Source organism: Amia ocellicauda, chromosome 5, assembly GCF_036373705.1.
Source record: "Amia ocellicauda isolate fAmiCal2 chromosome 5, fAmiCal2.hap1, whole genome shotgun sequence".
NCBI classification, from domain to species: domain Eukaryota; kingdom Metazoa; phylum Chordata; class Actinopteri; order Amiiformes; family Amiidae; genus Amia; species Amia ocellicauda.
This window is the reverse complement of record NC_089854.1, coordinates 26,349,356-26,375,901: the sequence shown is the minus strand read 5'-3', so window position 1 is coordinate 26,375,901 and position 26,546 is coordinate 26,349,356. Positions and strand designations below refer to the sequence as shown.

Genomic DNA, 26,546 nt, shown 5'->3' with positions numbered 1-26,546 from the left:
CTATTGTCAGGTAATATGAAGGGATCACACTACATTAAACATGTTTTAATGGTTTGGTCTGTAGCCAGGAAATACAGTAATACACCCCTTTAAAAACACTCCAATCACTCCTGTGGAATTTAATTAGGTAGCAGGCCATAGGTTTCATATATATGTTTGTCTTTATAAAATCAACAGATTTCGCCATGCACCCTACTGTTTGAGTCAGCATATTTCTGCACAATTATACAAACTAGTATAGCTCACATTACATTACAATATATATACACACACTATTATTTTCAGATAATATGTTTTAAGAGATAAAGTAAAGGAAATAAAGGAAAAATAATAATTCCAGGAATTTAATCCAATGCATAAATATCAATCAATATGTATGTCTGTGGTTAAGCTTTGTCCTCAATTTGTCATTGGGTTTCAAGGAAATATAGCTTCTATCAATAATATTGAAAACATAAAGCACAGTTAGGAAAGGGCTTCTGATAGAACAAACTTTCTGTGCCTGACCACTTTAGGTGACAGAAGCCAGTCACCCAGCAACATTTTAAAAAGGCAGAGAAAATCTATACTTTATAGCTTCATAGGGAGATGAAATGTAGGCCTATCTGGAAATGTTATCTTTTCAAGCAGCTCAATAAAGCCAATGATTTTAACAGCCACAGCACATGCTGCATAAATCATTGAGGAAGCTCTACACCTCATCTACCCTCAGACACATACAACCTTGCAATGAGGAAATTATCACACACAAAGACATGTCAAACAGATGTATGTTACAGAAAACTGAAAGTGCATCTGGGTCTGGGTTTGATGATTTTCTATGTTGTTACATTCAATATTAGCTAATTGATTCCAGAGTCAAACTGACGTTTTTGGTAGCTTCTTGTTGCATCACAATGAATATATCCACAACATGGCTTAGTAGACTGTTATACACATCCATAAATGCAGTCATCAGGCTTGGACACAATTTTCCAAACAAGCCAAATTTACAAAAAACAACCAAACAACACAGAAAGTTGTACTAACTTGAAATTTCAATTCTATTTTTAACATTGGGCAATGCAATTTCTGAGCCATTGAGTTTTCTAATGGCTCATAAGAGGGAAATCAAAGCAGAGCAGAGTCATTAAATCAACATGCAGCATATGAACAGCCATATTCCAATTCTTTGCTTCATTGATTATCAGAATGAATCTAGAGGTGTTCTCTTACAATCAATATATTAATTGCAGCTGATGGCTGCCTTACAGGGAATCATTACGGTTGTTAAGATAGAGGTGAGCATGTTAGTAGTGTAAGGAGTTATTTATGGGAAATGCAATGAGTAAATGTGAGAATTGATCCTCATTGATTGTGGGCATACAAGACAGGTTCCCCATCTCTGTTTAATGTGTTTTTATTGTATTTACATTAACCGTTGTTAGGGAGTTTCTTTTAATTTGCAAACAAAGGTAGAGAGAAGGATCCTGTGACAACTTCAATAATGTTCACTAATGCATCCTTTTACCAAGGGTTAGCCGTTTCTTCAGCCACGGGGAGATCCTTAAATAGATTTCTTTTTAGGTCTCAATTCAAGTGCTTTTTTCTCATTAGCTTGACTATGCTGTTGCAACCCTATGCATTTTTCCAATCATGTTAAAAAAACTCAAAAAAGGTTTGACCATTATTCTTTTTCCGAGTGAACACATCTGAATAAATAATGGTCTTCAATCCTGCACCCATGCAATTTCTAACAAAAAGGAGCACTTTATGCTGCTTAGCACTTTAGGAAATTGTTTCTGAAGCCTTTAAAAACATTCAATTCACACAAAGACAATTCTTCCAGGCTGTTACAGCTGGCACTCATTGACTTATTTTCACAAGTCCCTGTGGGCTTGACCCTGCTCCCCAGAGCATCATCCTGCCCATAGTGCCATTTGTCGTCCTTCATTAGGGTCAGGTATTCCAACAGCTCATACCATCCAGCTTCACAAAGGGTTAACATGCCTGGGGGTGTGAGGCTGTAAGCACACAAACATGGAGGCTGTTTAATCAAGTAAAAAGCTTGGTAAAAGGTAATGCATATGAAAGCTTACAAAGGGGGTAGTTGCCTTAATGGAAAAGAAAGCTAAGAAATTAGCAAATTTTTAATACTGCCTTTTTTCCACAATGGGCTGTTGTAATCAACCATCACTTTGTTCGTGGGAGGAAAACCAGGATTTGTGTCTAACGAGGCAGCAGTCCAGGAGAAAGGCGAAGGAGGACACTGTGGCGTTTATGCCAGGGAGGGGCACCTCATGATACACATTCAGGCCCAGTCGGCAGGAACAATCCTCTGCTGCTGTGTGTCCACAAACCCAGTCAAGGCCTGTGGCTCTGTGCTTTCTCACCGATCATCTTCAACACAAACATATCTTTCTGCTCAGGATATCCTGTCTCCATTTCTGTTGGGAAACTAACGTCAGAAACTTACATGGCTTCAGGCTTCTTAATTAAAGCAAACAAGGCACAGCATGGAGCCTTCAGAGTCTTCTTTGTATCCCTGGAGAGACTTGGAGCAATGGAAAATGGCGGCAGGAGGCCTAATCAAATTACGAAGCTATGAGAGTGAGCCTCCAACTCTTTGCGTTGGCCTTCAGTATGTCATTGTAACTAGTTTATAGCCCTACATTAAAGGGGCAATGTTGATAAAGAAAGAAAGCATTTATGAATGCAAATAATTAACATGGTATTCAACATTTTTTTGAAGATGAAAAATAGTAGAAAAATAAATTCCAGCTTGATAAAACTGTATGCAGACCTACAAATGGGGTGCATAAACTAACTCCTTTCAATTGGCAAGAGACTCTAGTGCCCTTTAACATAATACTAAATGGTACATGACTGAGCGAAGCTGGTAGGTGGATTTTGAGAACAGCTATTGATCTATTTCATTTTAAAATGCCCCAGTTGTTTATCTACACGAGATGAATTTTGGAGTTGCTGAATGTGTTTCAAGTCAATAAAAAGGGCAGGTTCTATTTACTAAATATCAGAGGCTCAGAGTGTCACCTCTTGTGTTATTGTATTGATATTTTAATATCAATTTTTTATATTTTAAAATTGAGGCATTATAGAGCGAGAGTGTGATTCAGCCCTCCTCGCACTAGCGTACTCCTTCACAATACCCATGTCAAACAAAAGTTTGAGAAACATATATGGTGCTGAAATGCCATATTATATTTGAGACATTGCCTGCCTAGGTGGCTACTTCAGAAAAGCTGATGGGATGCTTTGGATTTACCACGATGTTTAAAGAGGGCATCTCTTATCCTGTTGCTTTCATGACCAGATATGGCCAGTTTTAACAACAAGGCCTGAAAGGGGGCAAATATATTTTGGTCACCGGTTGACAGGTAATCTGATAGTAGACTATTGTGGTTTACATTCAGAGATTAATGTAAAACTCTTGCTTCACATGTCAGGAGATGTTCCCTTAGGACGTCTGTCTCTGGATCTGATGAAATCAAGAGGATGATTGAAGATGAATCTGGGTGTCATCAGGGTATAGATCTCAAGCTAACTGTCTGTCCTTCAGGCTGCCGTGGCATGTTCATGTCCTTGGTGTGATGAGCACAGTGTGCTGCTGTTGTCTCTTCATGGAGAATTGAAAATGCCATAAGAGCCACAAAGGGAACCCACTGATCTTCTGACAGCTCAGTGAGCCTTGCTGAATGTGTGAAATACACCATCAAATATTTAGGAATCTCCTTAAATACATTCAATATCAAATTGGGAACATTCAAAATTAGACTGGATAGGATCCTTGGATCACTTAGTTAATGGACACCAAATGAGCACGATGGGTCGAATGGCCTCCACTTGTTTGTAAACTTTCTTATATTCTTCTTAAATTCTTTCAAGTTTTTTAATACAGGGTTTGACAAGCATGGGTGTTCCAGTATGTGCCAGACAGTTTCATTTCTTTACTTCCTTTATTGGTGTAACATCATCCTTTATTTCCCTCTTTTCTTTTTTAACAAGACTCAGATGTAAGAGAGAACCTGGAGCGATACGTTTCTGTGAAGTGTTTGCAATGGAGCACCGTTAGACAGTGTGTTTATTCTTTTACCCACTGAGGTCCAGCAAACACCCTGTGCTGAGATTCTGCGATGTGTGAATGCTTCCCTACTGTGAAGGAGATCTTATCAATCTGGCTGAAACCCACGAGACTGTATTGATTGCAAAACACACAACAACAATGAAACAAAACAAAAAACAGAGAGTTCATTGTAAATTATTAAGTTTGTATAGTGAACACCAAAATTGATTTAATCTCAATGCATTGAATATAGTGGGAAACATTTGCTTTTAATGAATGCTCTATTAATTTTAAAATCTGGAGGAATCCAGTATGTGTACCAGCTGCCTAATTGTCCATTGAAGGTAAGTGTGTAAAGAGGGAGATTACATTTTTAGTTTTTTCTGCATAACAATTAAATCAAATTACAATTTTTTAGCGCGCATTTATGTAAAGCAGGTTCATATATTAAAAATTCTGCATAATTTTGTAAGCTTTGATTTCATTTATTCATTTCACAGCAATAGGAATATGTTTTTTTTTACGGATGAGTAGACCCTTTACCAGTCCTTGGAATGCCACACCCCTGATGTAGAAGTACTTCTATACAAGCAGGAGCCCTTGTATGTTCTGGAAAAAACCCTCATTGAGCAACACATTAATCTTACAACCCAAGATGGGGAATAACATCTCTGCACCAACACAAGACAGTGAAGTGTGGGATATTAGGCTCAAGTACCTGCAGTTTGAACAGCACTGAGGCAGATAAATATATTATCCTGTGGCAACAAAGCAAGAAAGCTTGTGTAAATACAATTTTATTATTGGAGACTGTCTCTGGAGGCCTTATATCGACAGGACAATGCTTGGATTGTCATGTTGGCTGTGTGTTGGGACTGGAAGCAGATATACCAGCACAGAAGTGAAAGTTCTTAAAGTATAAGTATTTGCTAGTTTTGGCACTGAATAACACATAAAACAGAAGAATAATAACACCTGAGTGATAGAAACCCCCCGGTTTCTGCTAGTAACATGTGGTTAAAGCAGATAAGTCAATAATATGTTTTCAAAATGTAGATTTCTCGATTACACACTGGCTGGGGTTAAACAATAGAATTTAAAACAAATACAAATGCCATCAGCCTGCACACATGGGAACACAAAGCTGCACCTCTTGAATTGTCACTCCCACTTCCAGATATACTTTCTATTTTTACATTCTAACTGTATGTTTAATATTGGCGATTCTCTATGAAAGTGCATTGTCCTTATCACTGTTTCTTCAGTGCTAATATTAATACATTTGGGGAATGGGAAATACAAAACATTTACAGCACAAAAAGAAAGTTGATACAGTGACAATTTCTTTATGACCAGTGAACTGCTGCTGTGAGTGAGGTGGGAAACTGGTCCTTATAATTACACATTAGTCGTTATATTTCTGAAGCCAACAATAAACAAACAAAAAACAAGACATGCTTGACATGTATTAGTCATTTTAATTACATATTTATTTGGTTATGTATTTAAAATGTGTGTATTTAGGCGATCAAGCTTTGGAGGAAATTAATTTTGCCTACAAACTTAATTAGAGCAAAACAGCTACACTGTGTTAATTTGCTGTGTAATACCTTGTATAATTATCCTATTTGCCAGATTAAGAGCTGTATTTCTTTTTTAAACAAGAATGGACTTTGGTAGTAAACTCAGCATTCTGACCTTTGACTTGGACCAACTGTTTTATGCTTTATCTTTGTTTTATGATATATTCTTATCATATACTTGACCTTCTACATATTCAGACTGCTGGAAACAATTTAAGAAATCAACCCAAGAAATGTATTAATGAAAGTGAATAAATATCCAGTTATCCATATCCAGGTTGTGTTTATACAACTTTAGATAGAATGGCCACTTCAATAAAAAAATAAAAGAACAGATTTTTTTAGGTCCCAGTTTCCTTGTTTGTTGTCACTTCAAGTGTCAGTAGTGCACGCTTACATAATACTCAACAAGCTTTTATCGTCTCGCCATTACTGAAGTGCTCAACCCTCTGGGATGACGTGTGGAAGCCATTTTGCCCAACAGTTCACAACAGAGCAGATAAAGTGAAAGAGTGAGAAATTACACTGTAGGAGTAGAGGAGACCATTATCAAGATAACAGAATAAGTACCCCTACTTTTGCCAATAATAACTTGGGATCTTAAATGAACACAAGCAGTCAGAACCTCAGTTTAACACCTCAGCCTCCCCTGTCACGACACTGGGACACAGTTTGGACTGAGAGAAGGAGAACAGGACCATCTACTGGTTATTCAGCAGTTGACTAGCAGGTGACTGGAGCACTCAAACCCAGGTTTGGCCAGGCCTAGCATCTGGAAAGATCCGTCTCCAAGGTGATATAGACAAATAAACAATAAATGGATACCTTACAGCTCACACTGGTTTGACAGAATGAATATTTTTTAATAAGAAATCTCTTTATATGTAACAAAGCTGATTTTCTCTAATACAATTAAATACAAATGATATTATATATATATATATTTACTCCTAGTATAAACTCTTGGTATATTGTAATGAAGAAAAAACACGAAGAAGAATCACTTCTCTTCCAAGCTGTAAACCACCAATATGCAGACTCTGACTGAGGAATATCCTAAAATGCCAAAGAGCTACAACCACAGAAATAGTTCATTTAAACTTACTCATGCTTTCAGTTTAATGACCCAAGCACATCAAGTACTTAAAATGAGCTTAACGTGTCGGTCTGTTGGTTTTGGTTAGATAATAAAGATGCATATTCACATCAATCCAAAGGCTTCGTGCATTTCCAGGGACGTGCCCTTTTCTAGTAGCATGATCTGGTAAAGGGCACAGCTCCATAAGCATTTGCATACACATACACACCCTTGTTAGTGACTTATAATTTCCAGTTACATTACAAAAACTCATATCTGATTATTTGCTAAATAAGATTTAGTTTTGATGTAATTAAGTAAATGTTCTCAATTTACTGATTAGCGATTATGACCAAATTAGGCCCATTACTCAGTCAAACATCCTTCCATTACTCGAATCTGAGGAAGTAGCCCAGTAGGTTTTGTTTTTGAAATATCTGATGTTATTTGTCCTCTGTCTCTGTTCCAGGTGTTCAGTCTTTTGTCCTTCTTTTCCTCCTTTTGAAGACTACAGCTGCCTTCCTCTGTCTATCCCTCTATCCCTTTCACTGGAGTGTCCACAGTCAGAATGGATGCAGTTAAGAAAGGGAAGAGAAAGCATACTCGCTGCTTTTGTGAAGAGTCACGTAATCCCCCAAAGGAAATGAGTCTGATCAAGGATTTATGGTAAACAAGTTTTGATTAAAAGAGTTTCGATTTTCAGCAAGAGTGCAGTGTCAGATGTTTTTTTTTAACTCATTCATCACTACAGTGCAAGTGCTATGACCTGTTTGCTTTATGATATGTTAGCGGTTTTTAATTTTAGTTTCCTTCATATTCTCATGTTCCTTGGATGCTGGATTTTGGAATACAACTGATGAGACAATTATGATTGGCTGTGTTCCGAGGCACTTGTTCTGTGTTCTGTTCTGTTCTGTTTGATGAGTGAAATTTGTATCCATTCTTAATTTACCTTGTGCCTATGTACCATAAATGAATGTGAAATTATATTACAATGGAATGGAAGGTCTGGTTTGTAACATCAAAACAAAATTATAATTCCAAAACAATAATAAACAATCATCATCATCATCATCATCATCATCATCATCATAAAACAGTGTCTACCAGAGTCAGCATATCTGAACACATAATCAGCTGCTATGCATTTTTAAAAGGAGATCTAAAGAAGAAAATATTAACTTTGAGTCATTAATACACAGGCACAATCTAGGAAAGCCTTGGGAGTACATCAAAGTCAAATATGCATAAGGCCATTGGAAATAAGGTCCTGACAGCAGCCTGGGTTTGTGTTTCCATAAAAAAGGTCCATATGCTACACAACACTCATAATTTCCCATCCACTTAAGTCATTGAGGTCATAGCCATCAGTGTTGGCATCAAAATGGAGGCTCTGAGATCTTTTCTTTGGACACAGCAGAATGTGAAAATGTTTCCTGTATTTTTCAGAGAGGCAGGCATACAGGATGGGGTTGGCACAGCTCCAGGAATAGGAGAGGAGCACAATAAATTCAAAACCCTTCCCCATGGCTGGGGTGAAATCCCCAGGATGCCACAGCATATAGAAGTTAAAAACGTAGAACGGCAACCAGCAAATGGCGAAGCCCAGCACCACTGCGACAACCATCTTGGTCATTTTTTCCTCCAAGAGTTTGGTCTCCGTGTTCTGGAAGTGAACCAGGCCAGCCTTCAAGTTGACCACCAGTGAGGCGTAGCAGAGCGACATGACAAAGAAAGGCAGAGCAAAACCCAGGGTGAAGGTGTAGATGATGAAAGCCAACCGCCACGTGTCCAGGGACCCAGGGGGTTCCAATGAGCAGAGGCTGCCACCTGCGGTGAAGTGGACAGCCATGGGGAGGACAGGCAGCAGGGAGAAGAACCACAGGAAGACGCTGATGATCTTGGCCCTTCTCGGGGTGCGCCACTTGGAGAACCGGATAGGGTTGACCACGGCCATGTAGCGGTCAATGCTCATGACAGTCAGGCAGAAAACACTGGTGAACTGGTTGATACCATCCAGGATCATGACCAGTTTGCAGGCGAAGTCTCCAAAGATCCAGCTGTGACGGAAATTCTGCAGGGCTAAGAAGGGCATCCCCACCATGAACAAGCCATCAGCTAGAGCCAGGTTGAAGATATACACAGTAGTGGCCGTCTCCATCTTGTGCAGTTTCAGGATGGTGACGATAACCAGGGAGTTTCCAGCAAGTCCTACAACACACACCCCCAGGTAGAGGACGGCCATCAGCATGTCAAAGAGACAGGTCTGGGGCCCGTCGTCACTGTGAAGCAGGTCGTTGGAATAATTGAAGTAAGATCTGCTGTTCGCATCAGTCGCTAAAAAGTCCTGGGACTCCATTTTGTTTAGTAATCCAAGAACAAAAATGTGGGGGGAATTCCAATACCAAAAAGGAAAACTGCAGCAGTAGTGATACACAAAGGATACTTATACTTCCTCCTGCCACTGGTCTTCCATGGTTTATGGACACAATAGTCAAAGGTAAAATGCCAAAAAGAATCGAAAACAATCCACCAGGCTGCTCTCCTCTCTTTTACAAAACAACACAACAGCTACTTCATGTATTAGATCCAAGTTGTCTTAATCAAAAACACTGTAATAACATCAAAACAAGTGCATACATTCACTATTAGAAAGCAGACATGAAAACATAAATGCAGAATGTGCATTTACTGAAGACTGCCCCCGAGTCCTTTGCTCTGCACCTTTTATCCTTCAGTCTACACATTTAGAGCTATTATCCATAACATAAAAAGTCAAATGTTATTTCGAGTTGACAGTGTTCTGGTAAAGTGAAATTACCTGATGGATTGACTCTGAAGTGTTCTTTCAATTTTTTGTTTATTGAAGCTGAGGGAAGATCAAAACCGCCAACCTTCTTCCAGCTCTGTAACTTGGCTTCTGTAATTTGTGCTTTTGATCCTTCTGCTCGAATGTCATGCTGTCTCCATGGTGCCGAAGGCTTCATCTGTTACAATACTGTTGTTTTCATAATTAAACATTCCTCTTAATGTAGTTTCCAACTTTTTTTTGTGCTGTAAGTGAAGAGGAAAAGCAGTACTTTGGAGGTCCTGCTGCTAGCACTCTGGCAAACACTGACTTGAAGAAAGATATTCTACCTCTAGCGAAGAGTTTACTCCAAGACTACCCATAAATAATGGTGTGACTGTTCGGTTCTGTGAATTGCTCAAATGAAAGGATAACATACAAAGAAGCCCACATCCTGTATTGATTTAGTAAACAGACTAGTACAATGTAAACAGTGTGAGGCACGTTTGTAACAGTGGAATTAAGCAGGTGGACTTAAAAAACTGGAAGGGGACAGGTAGACCTGTGAAGTAAAAAATATAATACATTTAAATTGAAAACATTTGGAACATTTATGTGGAAAAAATCCATATGGTATTTCTAAGCAAAGTTTTATAGGTCCAACATCCCATGACACATGATGTCGTTCCTGCAGAATGTGCTTTTATGGGCTCCCATAAACTGGAAAACATCTTCAGAGTGGTCTAACAGGCACCTTGCTTGTTATTGCCAATCCAGTTAACTGTTGTGTAAATAAAGTGTCCTGCAAGGTGTGGACTATTTCAGTGCCCCCTGAGGTCCAGACCATTATTGGTGGAGAAAAGTTAACCTGACACCTCAACATGACATAACACATCCAATCCTTCTAGAGTTGTGCTGTATTTCTTTTCTCATTTTAACAATTTTGATTTTGTATTTAATGCTATATTCTATGTTAAACAACCCTACAATATTTAGGCTGTGTATCTTTTTACAGTTCCTTGTATATGGATTACCTTGGATGAAGGAAAAAATGTAACTTGCATAGAAAACTGCAGCAGCTGCAAAACTGTCGAAACTTATTTATAACTGTTAAACTTTTTCAGTACTAGAGCATTGAATCTTTAAGATTTTTGCCTCAATTTCTGCTTATTTAGATAATGTGTTTAAGACGAGAGCTTTAGATGCATCCCACTAAATCATTTTTCATTTTATTTAAGATGGTGTGGTTCTCTGTTCCATGTATCCTACCTGCCGTTAAACCAGCAATTCTTGGGAAAAAAAAATAATGAAGGAAAAATAGCAACCAATATGTTTTCTAGTTAGGAATTTTCCACCCATCATAAAGCCCAGTAAAATGTCAGAGTGTAAACAGTTGATGATTTAATATAACATTCTGACACATGTATTAAGGGTATGATGAACTGGGGAAGCTAACTGAACCATTAATGGACATTTGTCACCTAGTGAAGCTGTTTTTTTTTTGTGTGTGTGCTTGTTGTACTTATCCATGTACTTCTCAATAAACCCAGATTTCTACAGTATTATATAATTAAATAAAATGATAAATAATCCACACAATTTCACACTATGTCTTAATTTTACAATTGTACCAGATTTGTATAAATCATTCACCTGAATTCAGAAACAAAAATCACCCAAAAATCAAAAACCTTGTTCAACAATCAATCATTTTTAGTGCACAAATGTTCTGCAAGGGAACAAGATTGCATATTCTTATATGTATAATATTAATAAAAAAGATCCTGCAAATGAAGAGTATTCCACATGTTTTCCCATGCAGACTAATTACTGGTCACAACATAAGTCAGGCCTTCAACAATTAAACAAAATATTGATCTAAGCACCTGGCCTAATTCTTAGATATCACCTTTTTTTTTCCCTCTCTCAACAAGAACACAAAAATCCAGTTTGTTGACCCTCATAAATCATACCAAAATAAGGGGGAGTCAGCTCTATCGAGGTAAGGATTAGCATATGTGACTGAGGAGTCTGAAAAGCAACAGTGACTGTGATTCCTATTTATGTAAAACAGAACAAATTGGCATTACACCTGGTTGCTTGTCCGTCAGGGGCTGCGTGACTGGAATTGTCCATAGGCTGTCTGAGCTGCTGTGGAACAGGACACGATTGCCTGCACAAAGGTAACTCGTTGAGCACTTCCCCAGTCTGACTGCCAAGGAGCATATCTTATGGATGGCAAAACGTTATCATAGAAGAACCAGAAGGCCAACTGAGAATGATACTTTGACTTCTATAAACCTGGGTTGCTGCCTAAATGTCCCATGGGGAGGGAAAGGGAAATGTATGTGGAAGATGCCAGTAGATAGGATTACAGCCACTGACAGGGCTAGGTATTGCAAAAGCCAGCAAGGTAACAATCTGGGATGACCCACTGAGACCTGCTGGAAAAACAGATTCGATTACACCTTTTCAGCATCTTTATTCTGAACTGCATGGTCAGCCCGTGCACTGTGTTGTGGAAACAATAATATGAGCATGTTTCCGCTTAGCCGAATGCCCTTTACATATTCAACCAATTTGGATTGTTCATTATTATCATCATCATTATTTGTAATTGTTCACACTGGTGGTTGTTAACTTTGGCTGATGTATTTATCCAAGGTGATTCCCAAGTACAAGTGTATCATATGTTTTCAGGGATATAAAAAAAATACAAGAACAGAGCAATAGTGCTAAAGTTGCAAAGTGTAGAAATGTAGAATCCGACATAGTACAATAATTAAAGAAATTAAAGGATGAAGGATTGTGATGCAAAACATATTAAGAGCGAGCGTACAGTAGATCTAAGCATCTAAAGCACGTTGAGATTCCAACACATCAACAGTATCACCAGGCTACTTTTTTAACTAAATTGGAATTCCATTGTAGTACAGAGAAATGAGAGGGATTATTTAAAAACTCTCAAAATTCTCCATAGACGGCCCTGTTGGTTTCAAGGAGATCGACATGCATCAATAACACAGCATTCTCACATTGAAAACATTTATTCTTTATGCGATTACTTTGAAAATGTACTGTGCCCAAAACGCAGTCTTATGCTGAACCCTCGTGTGTGGTCCTTCAGGCTATTATGCCTTTGAAAGATGCTTCACAATCTTCTCCCTGCAGACATGATGCTACTAAGGTAAATAATGACAGCCATGTAATAATACAAAAGGAGCTCTCCAGCTGTTCCTAACAATGGCGGAGATAATAATCACAAAGGTTTGTCAATACTACTGACAGTCAAGGCTGTAAAAATATACAGTATAACCCTGGGTAAATAGGTTTCCATGGATTAATGACATCTTACAAACATTACACAATCTGCATGGCCAGTGACCATCACATAATGACATGTATTAATGCTCAGTTTAGCAATGAATCAAGAGTGGTGCTGCACAGAGTTTAAGCATGGCTTCGCTGATGTAAACTCTGTACAAAATTGATGGCTTGACTGCAAATAGCACGTTTCTAGAATACGTATTGTGCAAGTTAGAGTGGTTTAATGAAGTGTAGCTGTATGACAGCTCTGTACATTACGAGGAATTGCAGCCAGGGATATTTCCTGACACAGGAATCAGTTTTTTACTGCATAATGTTTATTATTCAGGACTAAAATCAGTAGACAGAGCTGTAAGAAGTCACCTTTCCCCCCACCTGAACAAATTTAAACATTTGGATGAAATACATTTTGTATCAAGTAAATCGTTCACAGGATCTGGTGTAATCCATCGCAAATAAAATCATGTAAATGATTTCTTATACAGGATACAACCCTTGGGAGCTCAGCGTGAATATCACACACAGAAGACCAGTAAATTGGGATAATTTATTTTATCACGCCTTTTGGTCCTGAAGGCCTAAATCTTGTACAGCATAAAAAATATGACACTCATGATTATTCTGCTAGTTATACATTAATTATTCATACCCATACCATATATTTTCTGTAGAGAGATTCTTGATATTTAAGACTTTAAGAAAAAAAGCTATTGTACTGACAAGAGTTTCACTCAGCAGTTTCTACACATGGTGTGTTACACAAACATGGTTTTAGATGTTATTGATGCTTAAGCCTGGTAAACCTCCACAAGTTTGGTCAAGAAAAACAACAACTGAACTCCTGACTAGAAAAAAAAAAAGTTAACCCTTGGTATTCCAGTGTAACATGTATGTCACCTATAGAGGACTGGTGAATTGGGATAATATATTTTTGTCAAGCATGTTAAATGTCACACAGGGTTCTTAAGGGTTAACATCACATATGTGGTAAAGCAGGATACGACTGACAACCAATACTAACTGACTGGAAACTTACACCCAAATACGCCCTTTTTAATTGTATTCATAAAGGTTACATTATATTTGCATTTACTAAAAATAGAAACTACCAATTAAATATACACGGTAGTCCTAACCTGGGTATATTGTACACATTTAGTGTAACACTGGATGTCCCAAGACCAAAGCAGACTTATATTATCATTTCCAATCCCTGTTCTGGAGGGAGATCAAAAAGCACCACCTGTAAATTATAAGACATAATCAGGCTCCTTTGCTGTTTTGCCGACACAGGGAACAGACAATGAAATTGACCTGTTTGTTCCTCAGTGCCGGTCAAGCCCTTTTACTGACTCCAGCCCAGCATGCCATGGAAATGCTTACCTCGACTCCCTCCATAGCAGAGACACTTTCCACTTGACTTGCCGTTCAGTATGTTTCTCTGTTTGAAGCCTCATCCACAAGCTCATTGTGGTGTATCACAGCTTTAGGGCAGTGTGGGGAATATGGATTGCAGTATCTAGTTACAAATAAAGTGCAGTAAGTTGTGATGCTTTCTACCACTATGCCCAGTGCATATCTTGGGATAATAATTTACTATTACTGCACTTTTTATTGCTCTTATTTTGTAAGTTGTCCCGGAACAAGGGCGTCTTCTAAGAAATAAATAATAATAACAATAATACATCATGACCCTGACAATGCAGTACAATAATGAGGTGCAGAAGAGATTTTGGACTAAGCGTCCTAAGCCTAATGAAACATAGGCTCAGAATCACAGTCAATACAACCATAAGAAATGATAATTCCTTAAAGTTGATTTTCAAGAGTGAAACCATTTTTTTTAATTAAATCATATCGATTTTAGAGCAGATATCTTTATGAAATCAGTCGGGTGTCTTTGAGGAAAAGCCACAGATCTATATGAAGATGTTTATCCCACACTGCTAGAGATACAACGCACAAACACAGCAAACAAAAGACTGATAAAATGTAAAAAATAAAGAGCAACCTGTCAATATGTTGATTCCTGGTAAGTGATGGTTGCAGGCAAACAGATATCTGAGCCTGTGTGCAGCAAGACATGACAAATGATCAATCAATGGAGAACAGACGAGGGCCTCTCTCTCTAGATCGAGCTCTTCTCTGTCCTGCCATTCAAACAACCAAGCTGATCTGTTAGTGTGTCTGTGTGTACATAACTTTCAAGGACCGTATTGGTTGAGAAGACCTTTGAATACTTACTACTGAAAAAAGGTTTTACATGGGTCAGAAAAAGCAGTTTCAAAATCCTGTTTAGGATCCTTTTCCTAGATGTTTTAAATGCTGTTTTTTTGTGCTGCTTAAAACCAGAGGTGTTTTGGAAGCAGAATTATAATTAAGTGCAAAACATGTATTCAGCTTAATTACATATCTTTAATTGATACTGTTTTATCCAACTAAATAGATACAAATGCAAAACATATTATTATTATTATTATCATCATCATCATTATGCACATAAGGGTATGTGCATTAATCATTGCATTTTTATGTGTCAGTATTATGAAAGCTCTAGATACAACTTTGCATACTTACTGTATAGCCTTGCAAACTCGTTGAAATAAGTGACGTCGCCGCAGCGTGTCCTGTATTTCCCACAATTACCATCAGCAAGGCATTCAATTTCGGCACTTTTGGAGTGATTGGCAGCTCTCACGCCTATAGCATTGGAGAAAAACGGCGATGATTACGCTAATCATAGTCCTAGCCAATAGCTGAGCGGAGGGGGCGGGTCTTGGAGAGTTTCAGAGACACGTGTACAAGTGAAACAGGAAGCGAACGCAGTGGACTTTCACTTGACTACAGTAAGTGCTTCATTGTGTTTTCTGTGCACTCAAATTAATTAAAAGTCACGGGAAATTGGACAGGTCTTAATCATCTGCCTCGTTCTTACTTCATCCGTGTTATCATTCATGTGTTTCGAAACATTGTCGCTACAAACATGCTCAGATACACTGATGCGTTTAGGTATTAGGATTTGCAAGCTATTTAAAAATAAGATGACAATTGATACGATTATACGGGCAACAAGGTAATATAGATGATACATCGACTATTTAGAAAATGAAACGTAGCTACAAAGTGTTGTGTTAGGCATGCAAACGACAATGAAAAGTTCAGGCTGCACCTGTTTGAAATGCACACCTAGATCAGGGTGCACTGGGTCTTGCAACAGCTGAGCGTTTACACCACCGTCCAATACGCAAGTGATTGAATTTAAATATTAATAAGTGACATAATTGAAATGACACAAGATTTTCAGCAGCGGGGTTTTTGAATTCGAGTCTCCCAATGCTACACATTGTGATAAACAATGTTATACATTAATTTAGTTTAATACATAGTGACAATTAAACTAGAGCTATTTACTGACTCACTAAAGTATTGATTCCAGTAGCAGGGCGGGGTGTGTAAACATTGAACTGCTGACTCCATCTAATAACCTGCTTTCAAATGAAGGGTGTGAATACTTTGAACTACTATTTGCACTACCGTATGTGTTTCTATAATTATATGCAATAACGGCAGAATATCTGGAAATTATAGCTGGTACAGAGCAATAAGAATGGCAGTGTTTGTATTCAACAGGGAATTTGTTTTACCTTCATTTGTTTGCTTGAGTGTGTCTATGTAAATATACTTAATGTGTAATGTCTGCATTTGTTTTAATGTCTGCTCTTTTATATTTTTTCAGAAATGTATGTTGTGTGCTGAGGGAAATATCTTAAAAAAACACTGAATGTACAGTTTCTACATTTACTGATATTGACGACTGGATTATTATAAATACATTTTATCAGCATCATCACGTTTTGTTTTGTATTGTGGTTTGCATATTGTATTACAAATTGCATATGTTATTATTATATGAAAGAAGTTGTTCTTGAATTTCCTGCTTGTTCCATTTGATAGTGAATATGTTTTGCAGTGATTTGCAAATGTTGCTTGTGCTCAGTCTGGCACACTGTTTAGCAATCAATACAGAAATAACATCTTGTGAGAAATGTCCTCAAGGTTGAATGCCAGGGCATGAGGTGAAATCTGCACATCAGTGTTACACAGGTTTCAGCACTATTCTTGGGGCCACATACATTTGCAATGCTGTTCAAATACATTTAAGATAGTGTTCACCCCCAGTGCATCCAGGGGAGACCTCTTTATCACTTCTCTCCCAGTCACTCTCTTTTAAACCAGTTTCAGATTCAACGTATCTTCTCGACTACAATTCTCGACTAAATTGGGCTGGACACTATATTAAAAGTCTTTGAATGACATCACCAAGGCATTTCAGTACACAAGCCTTGGTCTGTGAGGTTCATAGCACTGTGCGCTACTGTGTCAGTTACCCTCTCACACTTCCTGACAGTTGGTTTTGACAAGATGACCCTTCCCTGCACCCGGTTTCCTAGTTTATTTATTTATGTCCCATTTTGCTCATCATACCTTGCTTGACCTTTTGAACAGCAATTTGTAATAATTATTTTCTCACTGTGCAGACGGCCTTCAGAACATCTTGCAGTGTAGAGAGTACGTACTGTATCTCTTTCCCAGGCTCGGACTGTGCTTTTTTCAGATGTAAAGGAAAGGGCAAAGTACTCTGAGTGCTTTCTACCATGGTAGACATAATCCAATACATGTTTGGCCCAAGATTAATAGTCATATTTGTATAACAGGAGGTAATGATAGGTAATGTTTTCTTTTTTGGGGATTTCTGGGTAGCAAGCTGCCCATTTAGTGTATTTTTCATTGTTTGCAGGAGTAGTTGGAGCACATAGCAAATGTTGCATTATATTACAAAAGAACAGAGACTCCCGCAGATGAGGACAGGAAAATACAGGTCATCTGAGCTGTGGGTTTACGTGTCCTTCCCTCTTCTGTCCAGGTGGCCAGTATGATTCCCGGCTATAGTCCAGTGATGCAAGCCCTGCTGGGAACACTCTTTACCTGGGGCCTCACAGCTGCAGGAGCTGCCCTGGTCTTTGTATTCTCCAGTGGGCAGGTACTACACACACACACACACACACACAGTTCTCACAAACCATGTTGTTTCACTCATATATTTTAATGTATCTTTACTCTGTTTACACTGTTAAAAGTTCTACACACCCCACTGTATTTCTCTACCCATGCCCAGTCTAGATTATTATTAGAATGCTTTTGAACTGGGAGCTCTCTCAAATGCCTAAACACACACATAATCCCCTTTCTTTTCCTTAAGGGCCTAGAAGAGCACATATAGCATGGTCAATTGCTTTCATTATCCTTCCCAGGCCTGGGGAATATACTGTACACAACGGGCTCTTTCCCTGGCATTACTGCTTTTTTCCCTTTCTTTTTTAGGTCTGAGGCCTAGTTATCAAAATAGTTTTATAGAGTTGTGGCTGTGTTCCTCCAAGTGTGCTCTGCATTAAATTGGTTTGCAGAGATGTCCAAGTCTCCTTAGTTACTGCAGTGAGTGTGTGTGTGCACCAAACTGAGCCACATTATGTATGACTATTTGGATTTTTCTTTAACACTTTGGAAATGCTTGGAGTCACTCTAAACATGTACTGCATCCAGGGGTTCCCAGACAGAACCCATCTGGCGAAGTGTGGTTTGGGTAGAAACTGTGACCAGTGGCAGTAGGTGTCTGCAAAATCAGTGTTGGTTGTTCAGTTTGCACAAAATCCTCAGATGAGAGATGGACTGTAGGGCATTCTGGACTGGCAGTTGGATGAATAATAGCTGGCTTTGAAAATATGTGTATTATTATTATTATTATTATTATTATTATTATTATTATTATTTCTTGGCAGACGCCCTTATCCAGGGCGACTTACAACATAAGTGCAAAAATACAGAGAAGTACAAGGCATCAATCATTACAAGTTCAACTTCACTAAAACATAGCAATTCAAATGTATCCGAGCACATCCTAAGTGCTTCATCTTATCCTACCTGAATCAGCACCCAAGTCATAGCACTGAGCCGACTTCAGTGTTTAGGTTTGGAAGTAGTTGGAGATTATAAATTGAAAACAAACAAACAAATCTCCTACATTAAAAACTACATCTTTGTCTGGCTCTACATTGAAACAATTATTCTTTTTGAGTCCTCAATTAGACAAGACAGGTTGATTATAACATTGTTATAGAATTCATTTTACTGTAAAGGTTTTTTTACAGTTGAGCCAGACTTGGGAGAAATTAACAAGTTATGTTTTGTCTTTAGTCTCATAACTCGGCTGATTATTATATAATTATTTAAACGTAGAGATTTTGGTTTCTGTGCTTGCAGACTCTGCAATGTAACCATCTCCTATTAATGTTATTCTGCTAAAGTTAACATGATGCTGAATGTTGTAATTTTTGCTTTAATTATAATCCTTTTGCAATGTATTCCCTTTTGAAACTAGTGTTGTTTCCATAGATATCTTTTCATTTTTAATTGGAGACAGTTTAATGTTTTATGACAGTTTTGACTGGTACTGTATACATAATATTTGTATTTTTTATGATTAAGTGAAACTTAAATTGTTCCAAAGCTGCAAAAGGAATAGACTCTTTTTCTAGTAAATGTGTGAATTGTGATAATGAGTTTGAAACAAAGCCCTTGCCACATCCCTTCAGCTAATGGGAAGAATGTATGTTTTGCTAAAGTCTTTTTTTTTATTATTAAATTTTTTTACACACCATTTAATAGCTCTGGACTGATAGCCTAATAAACAAATGTTCTGAAACATGTTTCCAAATTCAGAGTTAATGTTGCTCTCTGGGTCTTCTCTGCTTTATTGAAAAGTTGATGATGTATCAGCTATTGTATTTTCAATTCAGAAGCAGAACAAACAAATAATAATAAAAAGCAACAACACACACAATGCGTTAGAAGTGAAATAAGACAAAGGCAAGGGAGATTTGACAGTTGTGTTATGAATTGCCAAAGTTCATTCCATTGCTTTTGAAGCTTTGAATTGAAGAAACAGATGGTTGATGTCACTGTCTTTTTCTTTCTTTTTTTTTCTCTAGAAGAGGATCCTGGATGGTAGCCTGGGGTTTGCTGCAGGGGTAAGAGCAGTGTCTTTGAACGAGATTTTTCTTCTCTGGATTAAATTATTTGTGTGCCTTTGGACAGGGACTTTTTCCTTTTTAAGAAATGAAGAAAATAAAAGATATGAATTTCAATTATATTACAAAGAAGCTTTTTTCCCCCGCTTCTGCAATACTCTGTTGTCCTGTAATTGTCTAAAGAGACTTTGAACAGGGTCTCACAGAGAGCTAGCACCACTCTCACCCAGCCTAGCTGTGCTTGTTTCCTTTGATTACCTTAAAACAAATGCATTGGATCACCAATAGCTGATTTTTTTTAATTTTATTTAGCTAGATCTATAGTTTTACTCTTACCAAGGCATCCGTCTCTCTCTCAATAAGACTATGTTTTCGGTGTAGTCCGGAGGGCATGTTTCCTGCAAAAGCTAGATGCTGATTAAGTCCTTAATGCGTAAAGGTCAGTGCTTTCCAATTGTGGACTGACCTTAACTTGAGGTTGTATTAAGAATAAAATATTAAAAATAAGATTTAATCTGATGCAATGCCCCTTCAGCACAGATCAGCCGGAATACTGCACTTCCTTTTCTGAAATGAGCATGAGGTTAGTGCGTAATCCAAGAGAGGTTTGTATAAATCGCTTTGCCCAAGAGCTTTTTGATTCTTAACAGTGCTGCCACATTTCCAGTTGGGTTTTGAACATGAGGTACTTAATTCACTTTGGATCCTGTTCACTTCACGCTTGTTAGACAGTTACAAAGGTGTCTACATATTTGGTAGCAAGCCCATCATTTTTTTTCTCTTAAAACTGCACTGAAAGTCTAAACGAGATGCAAGATGACATGTATACTGTAACGGGTAGCACACATTTAATTTCCACTTCAAGTAATGACGGAAAGGAGAGGTTTGGATTTGTTTGTTCAAGGTTCATGACTGATAAGTGCTTTTCTTTTCATCGTTGGGATAATTATAAGCGCTCTAGTGTTAAAGGGATGAGTCTTGGAAGAAAATAGCTTGTGATTGTGAATGCATAGCGGTGACGTGAGCTCTAAGCACCCTCATATTTATCCCTGCTGGAGTAGAAGGCTGTATAATCACGCTGTGCATGTTATGAACCATGTGCTTTTTTTCTTTTTTACATTTGATGTTTTTCGGTAAACAAACAAGCCGTGTGAAAAGAACCTCTTCTGTATAAGACAGCAAAAGTGAAGGTCGTGAGTAAGAACTGGCTTGTGAGAAGCATGCAAGTTTTGTTTTTATTATTATTTTTATTATTATTATTACTTGGATCCTTCACTTTTCTAATGTGTGTGAAGAACTTTTTCACTCAGTTTTTAAAATGTTTGTTCATATGCAGCATATTTTCACAAAAGGGGTTCTTGGGCTGATCCTCAGTTGTGCCTTTTTGACCCCAACCAGAGAAACACTTAAGGCCACAATTCAATTGGTGCATTGCCTTTACTGTTCCCTGTGACATCGTAAGACCTCAATCTTGTTAATTGTCAGCTTCATATTAAAAAAAAAAAAGTGTTCAGTATTAAAATAAATATTGCAAGGATTTTACTTCCAACAGCCATAGCAACGTGATAATGTTTCACACCATTACATCTTTGTATCTGAGCATGTATGGGCTTGGATTTGAATCAGTAATATTGGATTGATAATATGAACAATAGCTCTACAGATATTACTTTAGATACATTATATTTGGAGGAAAGGTTGAACAATCTGTTGTCAAAGATTCACAAATAAATACTCCTTAGGAAATGCTGATACATTAGTTTTAAAGGTTGGTTGATGTTTAAAATGATGGCATGTGGCCATGTACCGTTTAAAATATTCCCCTTACCTGCCCCTCCCTTGGGTCCTAAGATGTGTGTGATAGTACTCTTTATGTGCACTCCCTTCATTGTTGGCTAATTTTATTCTTTGCTCTTCTTTAAAGGTATGTTTTTTTTTTTTTTCATTTTATGCCACATTTTCCCCATCATTATCTACAATTTTCTAAAAAATAATATCTTAGCTGGACAATTTGCCTGATTGCTCTGTTATTCAAATTACTCTTTACTCTTTTGGATACTTTTAGTTATTTCTGTACAGCTCAGGCCCGGGTTCTCTAAAGATATGATTGCAGCTCTCCTCAATCTTTCACGGTTAAAAATATAATAATTTTTTCATGCCAACGTAACACAGTAGTGTTGTATCTTTGCAACACTCATTATGTCTGAAATATTCTGCCCATATTAACTTGTCACTCGGGGAACGTTCCACGTGTTGTTTTCCTTCATTTATATTTGACGTAAAGCAGTTTTTTGTTTGTAGTTTTGTGGAAGCTAGTGTATATGCACACATCTCAATTGTGTTTGAGCAAATGTCTGCTGTTGACTTTGACTTTCTAAACCTGTAGGTGACCTAATTGACAGTTTTATAGTTTTGCTGGGCTTTAGCAGGATTCATTTAGTTTAAGCTTTTAAGTTGTTAATTTGGCTGGTTTTATGCAGAGCTCTACAAACAGCAGGTTATACAGTTCATTATTTTTGCTCCATCACACCAATGAGAGCTGGTGTAGGAAAATGTTTGGTTTGAACATAAAGATTGTTTCAGAAATATTTTTTATGCTCTCGTTACATCCTGCTGCTTGTCCATAGTTATAACTCGGGCCATGTAGCATATTATACAAATTAAAAATGCACAAAAAAAACAACAACCTATATATATATATATATATATATATATATATATATATATATAAAAATAAATGATTTCACAGTTTAAACAGACTAACATCAGTGTGTGCTGTGATATATTTATCTAAAGAATTGATCGTTATTTAAGCAGGACAATGCAAAACAAGGTTTGTGTAAGCAATTACCGTGGCAAAAATATCAATTACAGTGCAGCTGCTACAATAATAAGGCCATTTATATATGATACTGTGACCTTTTCAAATGCAGTAATGCCTGAGTAATTAATGACAACTGCAACCAGATCTCTTTCCTTTGCTATGACACATCATCTGTTTGGTTGCTGCCATCGGTATCTGGGGTCACATTACTGATAAGGGAGAGTTTGTTTATATTTAAAAAAGCATTTTGATGATCATTTTTTAAAATTGTTTCACCTTTCTCTGTGCTCTGTGGCAAAGGTTTTGGACATTGTAGGAAAATAAACTTTCTCACACCTGTCCAAGATCAGTTGTACTGTTTTTAAATGGGCAAATGAAGATGTATTTGCATTTTCTCTTATGAGCAGCAGGTTTGTTTATGAGACCAAATGGAATGAATGTAATAATTTATTTGTTAATTTATTCCATAAGCGTAGATTTATTGTTTTTATTTAATGGTCTCTAATTGGGGATGAATGTAAAAAAAAAAAAAAAAAAAGAAAAGGAACGGATGATGATGGATAACCAGTAGAGGAAAATCATAAGAATAACGATGGCAATAATCGGAAGATGACAGTAAATTGAGTTAGGGCAGCTGTTTGAATTTGTGAACGGCATCTCATCTTGATCCGTTTAATCAGCCTCCCCGGGGCAGAATGGACCTCTCATTTATTGTGCAATCAGTGCAGCCTTTTGGGTTTCAATTAAGTGCTGCGGTGATGGTCTTGTGAAGATTTGCAGCCTAACAGAATGGCTTTTGTGCTTGTGGAGACGGGCTCTTACACAGCATCTCTCGCTCCTTGCAGAGTAGGCAGGAGGTACGGCAGGTGGGGGGGCTGGGGTTTGGTGTGCTGAGTCGTGACTGCTCGGAGGAGAAGGGAATCGGAGAACCTGTTAAGGTGCCGGTGATCCCAGAGAAATGCTGTCTGCTGGCGTTTCCCTTTTGATAGGTGTTGAAGATCACAACTCTGGTGGCGGAGGGACTGTCCAGATAGAGAATGTCATTGAAACTAAAAGGAAAAAAAAACAAAAACAAAAAAAACAAAAAACAAAATGTGTTGCTATACAGAGAGGCTGCCCCCCCTACCCATCCCAGAATATAGGTTGCCCAGAAAATGAATGAATCTTTCAACCCCGGAAGAAGGACTTCAGTACTATTCTTCAAATGCAAAACAGATGTAAAAGCCTGCCCTAGAGTGCATTGTATTCTCTTGTAAATGCAGGGTAATAATAACTGCAGTGAAAGGAGAGGAGGTTAGGGGTCAGTCTTGATAATCAGCAGATTGCTGTGATAAATCAGGATTTGGTCTGAGTGCAGATTTGCCGGGCCGGGATATATTTTCCTCCTTTGCAAATCACGCACGCTCGCTCTTGAGATGAAACATTTCTTCTTTTCGAGGGTGCTTGAGGTGTCGTGGGGAGCTGTTGTCGTGCCCGCCTACTTTGAGAATTAATCACACAATAAAATCAGGCAGAAAGATATTAAAGAGAAAAAGGGTGTGAGGATGGAAGCGCTAAACGACTGTGCTTCAAAAAGAGAAGGACAAATTTGGGTGTTTTTTGTCAATATTGTGGATATCTACCAGCTAGAAGGTTGTTTGAGAGAATGTCCATTATGCTGAGACACTGTCTCCCACAGGAGATAATCTGAAGAAAGTACAGGTACATTAAGCCGGCATCCAAAATTGACCTTCCCTGATTTGCTGTACATTTTCACCGCAGTGCAGGCTGGGGCTGGAACATGTCCCTGTCGTCGGGCTCGTCTATCTTAATTAAATCTCCAGCTTGTTCTCCGTGGCAGTGAAAACAGTGAACGGTCAGACAGGGCTTATCTAAATTCAGGCCCGGCTAATGCCTATGCAGCCCGCCCACCCTCTGTGACATGGATAAGTCATGGTTATGAGAATCCAAGCAGAACGACAGTGTGATTGCTTTTGTAAGTAATGTGCAAGTTGTTAATTCATCTTGTAACAGAGTAAAAGGGGCACGCTCTGTAAGGGGTCAGGGCTCAGAGTTGGCCAAAATCCTCCGGAGGATTTGGGCCATAGAATTCATAATTGGCCAGCAAATTATTTTATTTAGTGTACTTTTTTTTTCTTTGCGATAACTTCAGGTGATACTTCATTGTTTAACTAATATTAAATGAACATGAGACAAGTTACTAATCATATAAAATGTACAACAATTATTTAATAACTGGATTTTGTTTCTGTTGAGATGGAAATCTGTCAGGAAAACTCATTCATAGATTAATATTAATATTTAACTTATAGTTATGTGTTAAGCATGTAGTTAATTAAAAAGAAAATGTACATTCTTTGACCTCAAGTTTGAGGTAATAAAGCTTGGCGACAAAAGGGAAGCTATGGTCAGTGGAGCAGAAAAGCCTTAATAAACCCAAGAAAGAACACAACAGTCAAACTGATTGAAAGTTGTCCAAATACCTGCTGCCAGTTAAAACTTTTAAACATGAACTTTAACAACCTAAAAGTATAACTGTGTCTTCCTTGTATAACTGACTACTGGAGGTAAATGCTACTCTTGAAGCTGCTCAACACACAATGAACAATGCATTACTCTGCACCACTTATCAGATGGGGTTCAACTTTGTAATGGCATCTTTGTGCTCTTTCAGAGTTTTTCAAACAGATTACTGCTGGTTCAGGTTGAAAAGCCTCCACAGAATAGTTTACTGAATTTTTACTGTGGCTGAAAATGCAGAAGAAAAAATACACTTTTTCAAAAACTTTGATACTGCCAATTCAAACTTGTTGGGCCCTACACCAGCAGTGTACATTTTGTCATTGGATTTTGCCTGTAGTATGTAATACCGTCTTTGCCGAGTGAAGAAAATGCCCCTTTCAAATGAATGTAAAATGCCATCTGTATTTTCAGGTGATCTAGCAAGCAGACGGATACATTTGTATAAATCCTGGCCATCTCCATTAACAAATCAGGAACACAATGCACACATTTGCAGTCATACCTTTGTCTGTGTCTACAATAGCCAGCACAGATATGTAACATTGATTCAAAACAATATATTCTTTATCTTCAGTATTGTGTTGTTTTTATGGAATTGGCAGTCTTGTCAATGGTAGGTTTTTTGCTTCACTGCATAACCCCCTTTAAAAAAAAATTATAATACGTTTTTCGAAGATCTTTATATTTCGAGGCTTGGTGATGACATTTACTCACCAAAGTTGTGTCTCAATATGGCAACAAGTGATGGCAGTCACCAGTGATGTCATACCCTCTGCAGCGCTTCTATTCACTCAAGGAAAGTGAAACTGACCAGTTATGAGAGTTTCCCCACCCCCCCGTCTGCAGCCTAGCGGCTCAGTAGGAAAATAAAAAAAAAACAAATTCACCGGTGAGCACTCACTTCCTTAACTTGTTTTAGAAGCACTGCCAGTATATATATTTTTTTTCCCCAAGGCAAAACCTCCATATTAACCTTCCCCTCACAGTCATTGTTGGCGAATACAAATGAATACTGGAAGTGTTCGTACAGACTGAATTTGTTGGCCCCTGGCGCCCCACAGCTTGCACGTTTAAAAGCCCTGGAGGGGTATGTCCATTATCCCATAAGTGAATGTCTTTTGATCATTCTCTTTCACTAATCCCTTCAGTTGAAATTATTGATTAGGTCCTACATGGTACTACTGATTATACCAAAAGCCATAATCGATGGGTTGATAACTGGAGTCATCTCCGGGGAATTTGTGTAGATCTGACCACCTGTCTTCAAGAAACGTG

General features: G+C 37.9%; 2 protein-coding genes across 3 annotated transcripts in view; one reads left to right on the top strand and one right to left on the bottom strand.

Annotated features, from left to right (window-relative positions):
* Positions 1-6,488: 6,488 nt before the first annotated feature.
* On the bottom strand, positions 6,489-9,929 carry LOC136749935 (somatostatin receptor type 2). Its single transcript, XM_066704593.1, has one exon. It carries the CDS (start codon positions 9,081-9,083, stop codon positions 8,040-8,042), a length of 1,044 nt encoding a protein of 347 aa, XP_066560690.1. The 5' UTR covers positions 9,084-9,929; the 3' UTR covers positions 6,489-8,039.
* Positions 9,930-15,638: 5,709 nt separating this feature from the next.
* Positions 15,639-26,546, top strand: part of slc39a11 (solute carrier family 39, member 11) — a 194,304-nt gene continuing 183,396 nt past the window's right edge. For both annotated transcript variants that reach the window (XM_066704592.1, XM_066704591.1), the window contains exons 1-3: positions 15,639-15,685; positions 17,764-17,880; positions 19,886-19,924. In XM_066704592.1, coding sequence (XP_066560689.1) covers positions 17,773-17,880; positions 19,886-19,924 — 147 coding nt within the window. In that variant the 5' untranslated portion in view covers positions 15,639-15,685; positions 17,764-17,772. The remainder of the gene's footprint in view (positions 15,686-17,763; positions 17,881-19,885; positions 19,925-26,546) is intronic.

Excerpts from the sequence above, each read along its gene's own strand:
- LOC136749935 (XM_066704593.1), bottom strand. The coding sequence starts at position 9,083 with ATGGAGTCCCAGGACTTTTTAGCGACTGATGCGAACAGCAGATCTTAC.